The sequence below is a fragment of the Puma concolor genome, chromosome D1, assembly GCF_028749965.1.
Source record: "Puma concolor isolate L17-30 chromosome D1, mPumCon1.1.hap2, whole genome shotgun sequence".
NCBI classification, from domain to species: Eukaryota; Metazoa; Chordata; class Mammalia; order Carnivora; family Felidae; genus Puma; species Puma concolor.
Genome location: NC_141676.1, coordinates 39,426,985 through 39,440,298, shown reverse-complemented (window position 1 = coordinate 39,440,298; position 13,314 = coordinate 39,426,985). Strand labels below are relative to the sequence as shown.

The 13,314-nt window shown below is 42.5% G+C and overlaps 1 protein-coding gene across 2 annotated transcripts in view; it reads left to right on the top strand.

Moving 5' to 3' along the window:
• Positions 1-13,314, top strand: part of NELL1 (neural EGFL like 1) — an 877,378-nt gene that overhangs the window by 197,387 nt on the left and 666,677 nt on the right. For both annotated transcript variants that reach the window (XM_086677814.1, XM_086677813.1), the window contains exons 8-10: positions 2,748-2,882; positions 3,819-3,921; positions 12,974-13,047. In XM_086677814.1, coding sequence (XP_086533940.1) covers positions 2,748-2,882; positions 3,819-3,921; positions 12,974-13,047 — 312 coding nt within the window. The remainder of the gene's footprint in view (positions 1-2,747; positions 2,883-3,818; positions 3,922-12,973; positions 13,048-13,314) is intronic.

The following is a 13,314-nucleotide window of genomic DNA, read 5'->3' as shown; positions in this document are numbered from 1 at the left end:
TCTGATGTCTGTCTGTGAATGTGCAGAGTTAAGAATAAATGATTCTGTCCATGGTTGCTTAGATGAATGCATGAACAAAGGTAAGACTGAATAGAGATGTGGATTTGCTACTGGATCTATTTTGGATCTGTAGACATTCTTGGAGAAAATGGCAGGTAGTGTGCAAATAACTTTTGAAAATGACTTTGTGTAAATTCAGCATGCTAATACCAGTGACAGAAATTGTAATTCATTTTTTGATTCAGAGTTGTTTTCTCCTTTATTGTTCCAGTATTTAGCAGGGTTGGGGGAAAGGAAGGTAAAGTTAAATGCCTTTGAAAAATTAGCTTTTTGTGCCTTATTAGTCTTTGCTTTTGTGTCTATCTCCTGCACTCTTATTATAGAGATAAGGGCTCTTCAGTGTTGTCAAAAAGTCTAAATATGTTAGAAAAGCAAAGACAGAGTTCAGAAGGGAAGCATTTGCCCTGAGAATAGCTTCCATTATATTAAAACCAAGGTTTTCTTGGTACTGACTTTTGTAGGTGAGCATAGCTCAGTTTTGTTGGACAGTATGGGAAATTGACAATACTGCCTTTAGGCACATTCCTGGGTGTTCAGGAAACTTGAGTAGTCACAGAATTGCCTTTTGGGTTATTTAGTCTTTAAGAAGTTTCTTGCAGTGATACAGGCACTAGATTGTTCCAGGTTTTCAGAGTGAGGCTCATTTCTTCTCACAGATAACCCATTCTTAGCCAGTTTTAGTAAGGATGCAGGTCTAGCTGAACACTTTTTCAACCCCAAGTCATCCATCAATCACTGCCTTTTGTAGGAACTATGGGGGCTTTAGAAATGAAGTAAAGGTGATGTGTGATAAGTTGTCATTTCTTATTATCTCTCACCTATATGTGGTTTTACTCACTTGACCTCACCAAACTCTAAGAAGTGTATTTAATGTGTTTCCTAAAGAATTCCCAAAGAGCTTAATTATGATAGATTCCAGAAACTCTAATTAGGCTCGAAATTTAAATGTAATCTGAATTTTTGGAAGATTGTGTATACTGGAGGGGTCACAGGAAGCTAGTATTTCAGGCATAGTTAGCTCTGTTTCTTCAGGGGTGATTTTGGTGCATGCAATTTGTCTAGCATCCTATTTGCTTTTTTCCCTGCCCATTGGAACTGCCTACAAAAGGCAGAAGGAACAAGTTTTCTTGAGAGATTCTAAAATTTTGGAGAAGGAGAATGAAATAAATGACAACAACAAAGTTTGGAATTCCATTTTGATTCCATTTGTAGAGAGTAGTGCTCAGTGGTGCTGGCGGGAGTAAATGAGAGGAGCATCTATGGAATGGAACCATAATTAGTACAGAAAGATGTTGGGAGTCGTTATTATCTGGGTTCAACCATTACATCTAAAATACTGGCTTGAAACGGTCTTACTTGGCTCAGAGATTGGCATGATCATCTATATAGGGAAAATACTCAAGACATGGAGGTGTAAGTATGGTTGAGAAGGAAAAGAGAAACTACTTGAAATTTTAGGATGTAGTGTTTGTTTTAGTATATATGCTGCTGAAGGGAGTACAAAAGTAGCGTTTGTTTTGCAATCAAGGTAGTCTCTAAAGAAAAGGGGGAAATGGTAATAATGCTATCAGATTGACTTCCACTTGAGTATGTGTGAGATTATACCAAAGTTCAATTTTTTCGTACCATATGTTCGAAGGCAACTGGAGTAGGCTGCATGGAAAGTGATCAAAAGAGGATTGGACTCTTCTCATGATGAGCTCTTCAGTGAACCTGGTGGTGCTGCATGTGGTCAAGAGCAGGTGTGAAGACAGGATAACCTCAAATGTTTGAAGAGAGTAGATTGCTTAGGACAAGTTACGGAGCAAAACTAGGTCAAACAGAAAAAGCGAGGAGAGATTTCATAGTTCACACCAAGAAAGGATGTTTCAAGCATCCAGAGCTAACCCAAAAAAGGTTTTGAAAGATAACGTCCTGCCACTGTAGATGCGCAAAGAGAGGCTGGTGAATCACTGCAAGGGGTTACTTGTCATGACGTTCAAGCTTGAAAACTATTTTCGGATCAGAGATTCTAAGATTCTGTGATTGCTGGTAATAGTTGGGTGACCTAGGAAAATGAAAAAAAGTTTTTCTACAGAATCCCAACCTCACCTGGGGGTTTGGTTGCCTGTCTTCACCTTTGAACACCAACGTGGATTCCTTGGATGTTCGTTCTGGGGGATCCTGGGCTGGGGAGAAACTAGATCCTTGTATGAATTTCCCTTTTCCTTGCCCCAGCTCCCAGTAATTTCTCATAAGAGAGGAAGCAGTGATTTCCCAGCCTAAAAACTGACACTCTAGTGTGTGAACACGGAGAAAATGATGGGAGATTCATGTAAGTGCATCGGAGTTCCTGATGAGATCTCCGGTAAACATTATAATGAGTCCTTGAGAATACATTCATTATGAGTGTTTCTGTGTGGGCTTGAGCTGAAAGCACATATGTTTATGTACACCCATGAGGTCCCTGAGATACGGTTTAATGTCTCATTTGGTACTCATCAGACCATAGTAGCCAATATGTCTTCAATTTAGAATGATTCCACCTCATGTTTAAAAAAAAAAAAAGAATCTGGCTAAGAGTAAGTCAGCTGCTCTGAGCATTTTTTCTTTCTCCTACTTGGCTTGTATTTTTCTTGTCGCTATTAGCTTTGTTAGGACAATGCAACTGAAATAAAGAAATTACACCAAGGTATTCTTCTTTGCAGTTAAATTACGCAGAGACGAGACTTAGTCAATTAGAAAACTGTCATTGTGAGAAGACGTGTCAAGTGAGTGGACTTCTCTATAGAGACCAAGACTCCTGGGTTGATGGCGATCACTGCAGGAACTGCACATGCAAAGTAAGCCTCTTTGTAAAAAAAATACCGTTTTAAGGGAGCATTTTCACTAGTGATTGTGTAATCTGGTCTTGTACTATATAATGCTGACTCTGAGAAGTATGTATGATCTTTTTTCTAAGCTTCTACTTAGCAATCTGAACAATTTTGAAGGGAACCTGGAAAAGTGTCATGTCCTATACAAATACTTGGAAATTACAGTGTGCTTCTATTTGACAACACAGTCTAGTACAATCTAACGTTGTTGCTAACAAACTTACTATTTGGAGTTTGAGGATTAGATTATCAAAGGGAGGAAGGGACTCTGATTTTCAAGCAGCCTAGCTTTTTAGTCGTTCACAACTTCACAACTTTTCTGTGCTAGAAAAAAATTTAAGAGGAGAGTATAATTAGTTTCTAGATGTTTTTATTGTATTTTAGAAGGTGTCCTTCATCTGTTTCAGAGACTTACAAGACTGCCCTGACTTTCAGGGTATCCGTCATTTGTATACTCCATCTGTTTTAGAGAATTCATGAGTACCCCCAAAATTAGTATGTAAACTCTGTGCAGTTGAAATTATTTGATAAATATCTGAAGAATGCCACTGTTTGGGAAAATACATAATGGATTGTTAGAGCCTCCACAATGATTGACAGGGTCTGCAAAAGGTGTCATTTATGTTCTTGTAAAAATAGGCTTTTGTTTTCTGCCTAATCTGCTTAGCCCACATGGGCAGATGGAATGAAGCCAGTGATGTATATCAGAAAAGTAATTGAGGTGGCACAGATTCATTTGGGTTGGAGAAAATACTTCATTTGTGATCTTGGAGTAGACTGGCAATTCCTCCCACTGCTTCTCTTTCCCTGATGAGGTTTCTGGGATGACATGTGAGCTTCTTCCACAAAGGGAACTTTGCAAGGGCACTTCTGAGATTCCTTTCCCTGTCCTTCCTTCCTCAGAGTGGTGCTGTCGAATGTCGAAGGATGTCCTGTCCCCCTCTCAATTGCTCCCCAGACTCCCTCCCCGTGCACATTGCTGGCCAGTGTTGTAAGGTCTGCCGACGTAAGTACTGACTGAGGGTCGGAGTGGTCCTGTGTAACTGATGAACATTGATCCCGTGAAGTACCAGAAGTTGATACTATATGTATGACAAGAAGAGCTTCTATATTTTAATCAGCTGAGATGTGCAGATACTTTACATAGGCTTTTTTTCTTTTTTAATCCTCATATCAACTCTAATTATTCTTCCCATTCTCTGTAGAAGGAACTGGTATTTGAAGGGATTAAGATTAAGTACTTGTCTAGGGTCAAACAACTGGTAATGGGTTGTGTTGATCTGTAAAGTCACAACTGCAAAGCTCCACACGATTTTGTCTCTCTCATTCTTTTTTTTTTTTTAATTTTTAAAAATTCTGTTTATTTTTGAGAGAGTGAGCGAGCATGAGTGGGGAAGGGCAGAGAGAGAGGGAGACACAGAATTCAAAACAGGCTCCAGGCTCTGAGGCGTCAGCATAGAGCCCAGCATGGGGCTTGAACCCATGAACTGTGAGATCATGACTTGGGCCCCAGTCAGATGCTTAACCAACTGAGCCACACAGGCACCCCTGGTCTCTCTCATTCTGAATGGTGAAGTTGAGGGCCAGATTCGATGTTTAGGCTTTCTGAGGTCTTGGCCAGATTTCCTGTTACTGAAATGCCTTGTTAGAAATTTTAGGATCAACTTCAGTTAAAATATTGACACAGATTCCTTCAAAGTTGGTTTGTCCAAGTTAAAGGATTTAAAAATTCTTACTGTTTTGCCAAGGTCACTTATTTCAGATGAAATAGTGAAATGAGCCTGGAGACCAGCAGTAAGAGTAAAAGCTGTCATTTAGAATGCTTGGTATTTGCCAGTTACTATGTAGATGCTTCAATTCTGTTAGCTTATTGACTCCTTACTGCAGTCTTTTTGGGTGAGGATTATTACTCCTGTTTCACAGGAAGCTTAGGGAGGTTAACTTAACCAAGGCTGCAAGCTTGGTAAGTGACAGCGGTGAAATGTGTAACCAGTGATGCCTGACTGAAAGGCCCATTGTCTTTTCATCCAACTATAGGGTCTTCCGTAGCAAGAGTTTAGGTTAGATGCGTGGCATCCTCTGGGTAACACTCACGGTTGTTTATCTATTAAAAATACCAGTATCATGGGTCTTCAAAACATAGTGGTCTAGCTTTTTGCCAAGAACAGCCTGTCTCCTAATTTGACAGTGGAGGTGAGGATAGCTGGTTTGGTTACAGCAGCCCAAACCTTTCTTGCACTTTTTTCAAAAGGGACTTTGGAATATTCTTCCTCTTTATGGTTGGCACAGTATACCTATTACTGTGGAAGGTGGTCCTTGGAGTTAATCTAAAAAGAGGGATTTTCTTTTTATTTTGAGCACTTTTGGAAGTCTTGTCTGGCCATACAGGTAGCTTAGGTGCCAAGATGCTGAAATGATACTTTGCTCCCGCGAGGGAAATTTAGGTAGGTATGGATTCTTTTTTTTCAATTTTGATATTCTGTATAACAACAGAGGATGAGGATGAAACACTACTGGGAATTTGTTTAAAAATATGACATACTTTTAGTCTATTATTTTGAGTTTTTTGGATAGATCTGTGAATACAGTCTCGTGGAAGTGGTTGGACATGGGAGTAGATGAGTCCTTCGGCTGTTTGGTGTTTTAACCTTTTGATTTTCTAATTATAAAAGCAATGTATTTATTGTGTAACATTTGAAATCACAGAGAAGAGTAAAGATGATGGAGAAATCTCACAATACCACCATTGGGAAATAGTCATTCTTGAAATTTCAGTGAATTTCATTTTTTTCATCCCATCTTATGTGTGGTTGAGATCTTACTGTGCAGATAATTTTTATCCCACTTCGTTGACTTACTATTATCACTTAAGTGTATCCCTGTGCTTTAAAGAACACTGTATAAACTTCATTTTAATTAGCTTCATGTCATTCCAATGTTGGGCTGTTGCTTGCATGACTTGCTTAACCATTCCCCAATCATTGGATATCTAGATTTCCCACTTTTCACTATTATCAATACTCTTCAGAAATGTGTTTTGTATAGAAAACATATTTTTGTGTTGTATATTAACATGCAGGTCTCCAGAGTAGAATCAGTGGGCCCCACATTATCCCCTCAGTAGAAGCATGTGTGGGGAAGGTAGTCTCTTTTCTTGATTCCAATTAATTTGAGAGTTTTTAAACTTTGAAAAATACTTTAGAAAGTTACCCAACTTTACCAACATGCTGATAGGCAGGCTAACTAAAACAAAACAATCCTTTTGTTTGGAATTCATAGCAATTTAGCTACGTAGTACTAATTTTTTCAGCAGCTATGATTGGCAGTTTGATTGTAGTTTAACAAAATGGCAATACAAATCATGAACACTAGTTTAAAAAAAACAAAATGAAAAAAACCAAACATGATACACAGCACCTCTGGTAATTAAAAGGTTAAGAACCTCTGGCATAGAGGGTTTTCATTCCTTCATAGTCTTTTATTTTTTATGTTTTAATGTTTATTTTTGAGAAGGGGGGAGGGGCAGAGAGAGAGAGGGAGACACAGAATCTGCAACAGGCTCCAGGCTCTGAGCTCTCAGCTCAGAGCCTGACGTGGGGCTCGAACTCATGGGCCGGGAGATCATGACCTGAGCCAAAGTTGGATGTTTAACCAACTGAGCCACCCAGGCGCCCCATTTCTTCATAGTTTTTAATTGAAATACACACTGGGAAGTTCCCTAGGGCCGGTCCCTGGAACAGTGGTGAAGGAGCCCTCTCTGCCTCAGAGGGCTCACTTTCAGATTAGGTGACTTAGGGTATCTAGAATTCTCAGTGTAGTCCTGTTAGGCGTGTGGCTAGGGCACTGTTAGAACACAGAATGATGGCTTGTGGGACAGTGCTGAGGGGGCTCAGGGGCCATCAGAAATAGGCCTGGGGTGCTCCCTGGAGGAAGGGGAACCAAGCTAAACCTTTTTAGGCTTCTAGCTGATGACAGTTGGTGGGTTGAGCAGTAGGGTGGAGGAGAGGAGAACGAGGATTGGTCAAGCAGAGTGCCAACACTAGTCAACAGAATTTCTAGAAGTTTCCAATACCTGCCTATCAGAAAAAGGATGGAGAGTATTTACTTAGGTTGTCCCTTTCAGATAAAATTTCCTAACCTGCTTTCTGGGTTTGTGTGGAGCAGGATTCTGGAAACTCTGAGGAAAGGTAAGGATCTGGCTGAAATAAAAGGGGCTTGAATACATAAAAGCAAATTGTTTTGGCAGCTGACTTATTAACTGTTCATGTAGCTGTCATGGCCTCAGGAGCTGCAGTGCTTACCGATGGGGGTGTCTGTTTGGAAATAGGGTCTCAGTTCATTGCTTGAGAAAAGTGCTTTGTCCTTCTGTTTTGATCAAAAGGCCAAAACACTCTTTCTGTCTTCAAGAGCAAGTTAGCTTTCGTAGTGGAGGTTTTGGGTCCTGATGCTACCCTGTTCTTCTCTCTCTTTTGGAGGCATCAGGAAAGACTCAGGAGAGCCTTGTACATTCCTTGGTTGTGGATGTTCAGGTGCTCATTCCTGGGGCCCCACTCTGACCTACCAAGTCAGTCTCCAAACAGTGGTGTCCTGTAAGGTATTCTTTTGGTAGGTGGATTGGAGAAGTATCCTATGGGAGAGAGGAAGGATGACGGAGAGGGAGTCTGTTTGGTAACAGGGTTTCCGTAAGTGATAAGTAGAATAAAGTTGCAAGGGTGGGTTGAGGATTGGTGAGGACAATTGTATTCCATTGAATTCATGCATTCATTCTTACCGAGATTCCCTCCCAATACTGTCCTTACCTCTGGGAGCAATCCCCCACATGGGGATCATTTGTTCCATGTCAGACACTGTGTTGAGCCCTTCTAATGACCCAAAGTCACCGTCCCCACTATTGTCCCCATTTTATAGATGAGAAGTTGAGGCACAGAGAAGTAACTTATCCAAGGTCTCTCAGCCTTGGTGGAGACAAAGTAACACTTACGTGATCTCTGGCTCCAGAGCTGATTGAAACTCTTAACTCCTCTCCTCTCCACGGCTGTCCAGGGAAATGTATCATGTCATTATGGCAGACTATTGTGTAACACACACACTACAAGAAGCAGAGGTAGCACAGAGAGGGGAGGGATTGACTCTATTAGAAATGTGTGTGCATTAGAAAAGCTTCACAGGGTAAGTAACACCTGAAGAGAGTGTTATCAGATAGGAGTTTGCTGTGTAGACAAAATGGGTGAGGACACACCTAACAAAGAGAATCCTGTGTGCAAACTCAAGGAAGCAAACATTGCATTGGTTTTTGTAGTCAGAAGCAAGATTTGGAGGCAAGGTTGTGGCATAATCAAAGTGATTTACAAAGGCCGCTGCATCAGGAGAGCTGGAAGCAGGGCAGCTGGGCATGGGATTCAGGCATATTCTGGGTAGACTTGATGAGGCTGATAGGCAGGCACTGCCTGGGGAGAGGAAAAGGAAGGGATGAACGTGAGTGATGGCCAAAAGACCAGGCACACAGTAGGTATTCCATTATATATATATATATATATATTTTATATATATATATATATATATATATATATATATATATATATATATATATATGTATTTGAGAGCGATGAATCAGGGACAGAGTGTCTGTAAGGGGGAAGTTGCCAGGTTTTGAACAAGAGCCTGTGCGAGACTCATAGTGTGATTAACAGAACTAAAACAGGTGGAAGTAGCTCAGGAAGTGATACATTCTGTTTGCCATGTGTGGGTTGGAGATGCTTGAGGGATAACCAATGTGATGTGGGCATCTTGCTCAGAGAGGTGGTATCTGAAGCCAGGTCTGTGAATGAACTCCCTGAGGCAGGAAGGATTCTTGGGTATTCAGCCTTTCTGATCTGCCAGTCTCCTTTAAGGTGCAGTACAGAGTGCCGATGTTGATATTCGAACCCACTGATTGCCAAGGGACGGTTGGAGTGTGTGTAGGGTACAAGTACGTAAATAAAGATAGAGCAGCCTAATTCCATATCGGACAGGGGGGCCGAGTCCCACCTGTGCATTGTTTATTCAGTGTGCACCCAAATGGCAAAAGCGTCCAATCACTGCACTGGAGAAACGAGGCTCAAATTTGAAGGGCCCAGCATCTGCTGGCGCAAAAAGATACAATTGAATAACTATTTCTCTAAGTCCCCAGTCCATTTGTTTCTGCCATCACAGAGAAGTGTGTGCGTTGGTGCCAGGTTTCAATTTCATGGTCATACACTGTGAAATATCCTAGTTTGCATGTCCCCGGTGTGGTATGAAGGACTTCAGGTATCCATTTACATTTCTACTCATACCAAAAGCTGTTGGAACGGACTCCCCAATGCCCCAGCCAAAGGCACCGGAGCCTGACTCACCTTCTGCTTGAATTTCCTCAGACATCAAAAATAAGCCCTTTGGCTGTAGATCAAGAGTTTAGATATTGAGGATTGATGTTAGGTGTATGGAGGGCAGTGGCAGAGAAGGAGGGGTACTGTGGGAGAAATGGGGGTGAGTGTTAGAAAGCAGATATTCTTGTGACCTCGAGTGGTGATCCCGAAAGCTGTCCTAAGATAATTTTGTCGACAGTTGATGCTGGAATCATAAACGCGTCCCGCGCCAGTGCCAAAGCTGCAAATGGCCGAGGCACGCGGCATCGTGTCCATGTCGCTCATAGCCCTCAAAGCACCCTGCTGCATGAGGACATAAAGTTTAGTGGACATTTAATTTTTATACGGGGCGCTGGTGAATTTGAGAGATGGGTATGTCCCTGTGTGTGGCATGAGTGTAAACAGTAAGACGTCCCTATCTCCAGACAGACTCCTCCCCAGAACTCCTGCCAGCGGAGAGGAATCAGGCAAATTTCTTAAAGGCAAATGTGTGGCCGACAAGGGGCAAAATGAGGAAGATTTCTTTGCTTCCAAGCCTGGGCCGAGAAGCAGATGGCAGATGTGACAGCAGTGCATTTAGCAGAACTGTCACTCTGAAATAAGTCATGTTGCCAGGCTGGCAGCAGCTGCATCTGGGAGTGTGGGGGTTTCCTGGACAGGAATTCCAGGCGCTTGGTGGATGTACGGTCTCCCCATGCAAATATATTGGGGAATCCACATCATCACTGGGACCAGTGAGTCACGGTCAAGAAAATTGAGGCACAAAAGGTGGTTTTGGATAACTTTTTCTTTTTAAATTTTTTTTTTTTTCAACGTTTATTTATTTTTGGGACAGAGAGAGACAGAGCATGAACGGGGGAGGGGCAGAGAGAGAGGGAGACACAGAATCGGAAACAGGCTCCAGGCTCTGAGCCATCAGCCCAGAGCCTGACGCGGGGCTCGAACTCACGGACCGCGAGATCGTGACCTGGCTGAAGTCGGACGCTTAACCGACTGCGCCACCCAGGCGCCCCAACTTTTTCTTTTTAAATTAACGTTTGTTTACTTTTGAGAGAGTGAGAGAGAGAGAGCTGGGGACGGGCGGAGAGAGAGGGAGATACAGAACCCGAGAGGGAGACACAGAATCCGAAGCAGGCTCCAGGCTCTGAGCTGTCAGCACAGAGCCCGACACGGGGCTCATACTCAGACAGCAAGATCATGACCTGAATAGAAGTTGGATGTTTAACTGACTGAGCCACCCAGGCACCCCAATAATATTTTCTTTTGGAAGGAAGGGAGGATAGGTTGATTTAGAAAACTCTCTATTTTTTGTGTTTGTTCTGGAACAAAAGCAGAACTTTTGTATTTGTTTTTAATGTTTGAAAAGGCATTGAATAGCAGAAAGAATTCTTAGTTGGGAATCAGAAATTTTGACTGGTTTTTGCTCTCAATTATAGGCACATTAATTCTAAAATTATTTGTTGTTATTAACAGTAAGCCCAGAGAGGCACTGAGCTTGGGGCTGGAGGTAAAATGGTGAAATACACCTAGGCCATCATGGAGGTTTTAGCTAGCAGGAGATATGTATAATGAATTGGGCAACTGAGAGAGAATGTGAGGTGTGCTATGTTGGAGCTAGGTCCAGAGTTACAACGCAAGGGCGAAGTGAAGGCAGTTCACCAGTGCTGGAAATCAAGAATAGCTTCGTGCTGGATGTCAGGCCTACATTGCAACTGATGGGTGTAGAGGGTGGGGGTTTTCCAGGGGAAGGTGGATGAGGCTGCCTATTCCTGGAGAATAGTATGTGTAGAAGCAAAGGAAAGCGTGGCTGGGGTATATGTGGAGGTTGAATGTTTGGGAGGGTGAGTAAATACAGAGCAATTGGTGAGCTGTGGAGCTGTGAAGCTTGAGAAGTAAGGAAAAGCTACATGAATGGCTTTGTTTGCTGAATTATGGAATTTGGACTACATTCTGAGGGTATTTCATGACCCATAGTGATTTTTAAAGCATGGCCTCATATTTGCAATTAAGAGAGGATAGAAAGACCCCAGATGGTGGGGTGTAAGTGCTGGGGTAGATAATGGTGCCATTCACAGAAAGGACATATTAGGCTAGAACAGATTCAAGTTTGGTGTGGCTGGTTGTAGGTCTGGTTCCAACAGGAAGCAGACTCTGAAATGGAGATTTGCGTGTCCTTTATTAGGAACTTTTGTCAGGATCGGTTCGGGGGTAGGAGTGAGATAGTGAAGGAAGCAGAATTGACCAGATGAAGGGGTTGAACTGTAATGCAGTTACAATAAACAGTCATTCCTACAGGGAGTTCTGGAGCTGGAATGACCTTTCAGAGAGATTCCTAGTTGGGGCCAGGGGCGGAACTTTGTCCTACCTTCATCAACCACTCATTGTATGTGGGCTGCCCTAGAAAGAACATTTGAGCTTGGATAACGTGGCTCCTTTCAACCAAGGGCAAGTCCTGGATCATTATTCAGTTGAGCTGTTGGTCATCAGTTGTCCCAGCAGCTGCAGGAATGAGTCCTTTGGCCATCGAGGGAGATCTGGGTAGCATGTCACAATATCAACTACAGGATCATGATGATAAGTATAACCAAATCTCTGGGCTTTCCTCTTTCTGTGGCTAACAAGAGGGAGTTAGACAAGTTGATTGTGAAGGTATGTATATACTTGAACATTCCATGAGAGTTGGAGGATTGTAGAACTAAGAAGCTACCAAATGTAATTAACCTGTTTTTAACAGATGCAGAAATGGAGGCTCTGAGAGGTAAGGTGGTTTTTATAAGACAGTGAGTAGTAGAGACGTCTTAGAGTGCATGTTTTCACTTCTGCCTCTCCTGAGGACTAGGGTGGAAGGATCCTCCTCTGTGCAGGAGAGGGAGTCATCAGGCCTTTGCTTTCCTGTTCCTGGAAAGTTTGATGTGGCTGGAGAACTGGGTGGAGACACATTAGGGTCAGATCAAATTAACATATTCTGCACTGGCTTAAAGTTGGGTCAGCAAGTTGAGTTGAGGACTGAGTCTCAGGGGAATCTAAATTGAATGGTGGGAGTTCTATTTATGCTTTTAACTTTGCTACAGAGCCTGTCTATTCCGTGCCCTTCCTAGTGACCTATAGAGCTCACCTTCCCAAAGGCAATCTCTCTAGTGCATTGATAAGTACTTTACTGGTTTGGCTTGTATTTCTCAATAGTTTCTGAACTTCATAGGAACATAGAATGTGAGGACACGCATTTCCCATGATGACAAGGAAAAAAACAATGGTGTCCTTCTGCATGGCGGCTTAGGTTCTGATGAATGGCACACGAGTCTCCTTTTACCCAGTTGTTTATGTCTGGAGTGTATGAATTAAAGCTACTGCTATTATCCTCCATGGTGATGTGACAACCGCTTCTTCCTTGTTTTGACTTCTATCCACATCACTTCATTTTGTAGTTCCTTTGACAGATCTGACGTTGAAATAGTTGTATATCCTGAGTTTGATGGGCTCATGGCAAATGTAATGAAAATGACCATTTGATGGGGACTCAGTAGTTGTCCTTACACTCTTCCCATGACTTATGGGAACAGTTTCCTGTCGTTTAGAATCCGAGAATCTGTGGAATCTGTTGAAGCTGGATGGCTCCACGGAGGTCAATTTGTGGCATAGCGTGACTGACCCATTTTTCTGTTTTTGTTACAGCAAAATGTATCTATGGAGGAAAAGTCCTTGCAGAAGGCCAGCGGATTTTAACTAAGAGCTGCCGTGAATGCAGAGTAAGTTTCAATCTTATGTTCCCCATCCCTTGGGGGGAATTAACATATAGATAGATTGGCTTAGTTAGGGATCTGGAGTGGAACATGTTGGCCTGAGTGGGTGTCTGAGTGGTGGTCTGCTGTCCGGGATGGGAAGGTCCCATCCACTGTCATTGCGTGGCTGGGTGGTCGTCAGCTGTGGAACATAGAGACTTGGGAAAAAGTACTGAAGGATGTGAGAAGGCAAAGGGAGCCAACAACAACCATAAGTCAGTGAGGTTGGCAGGT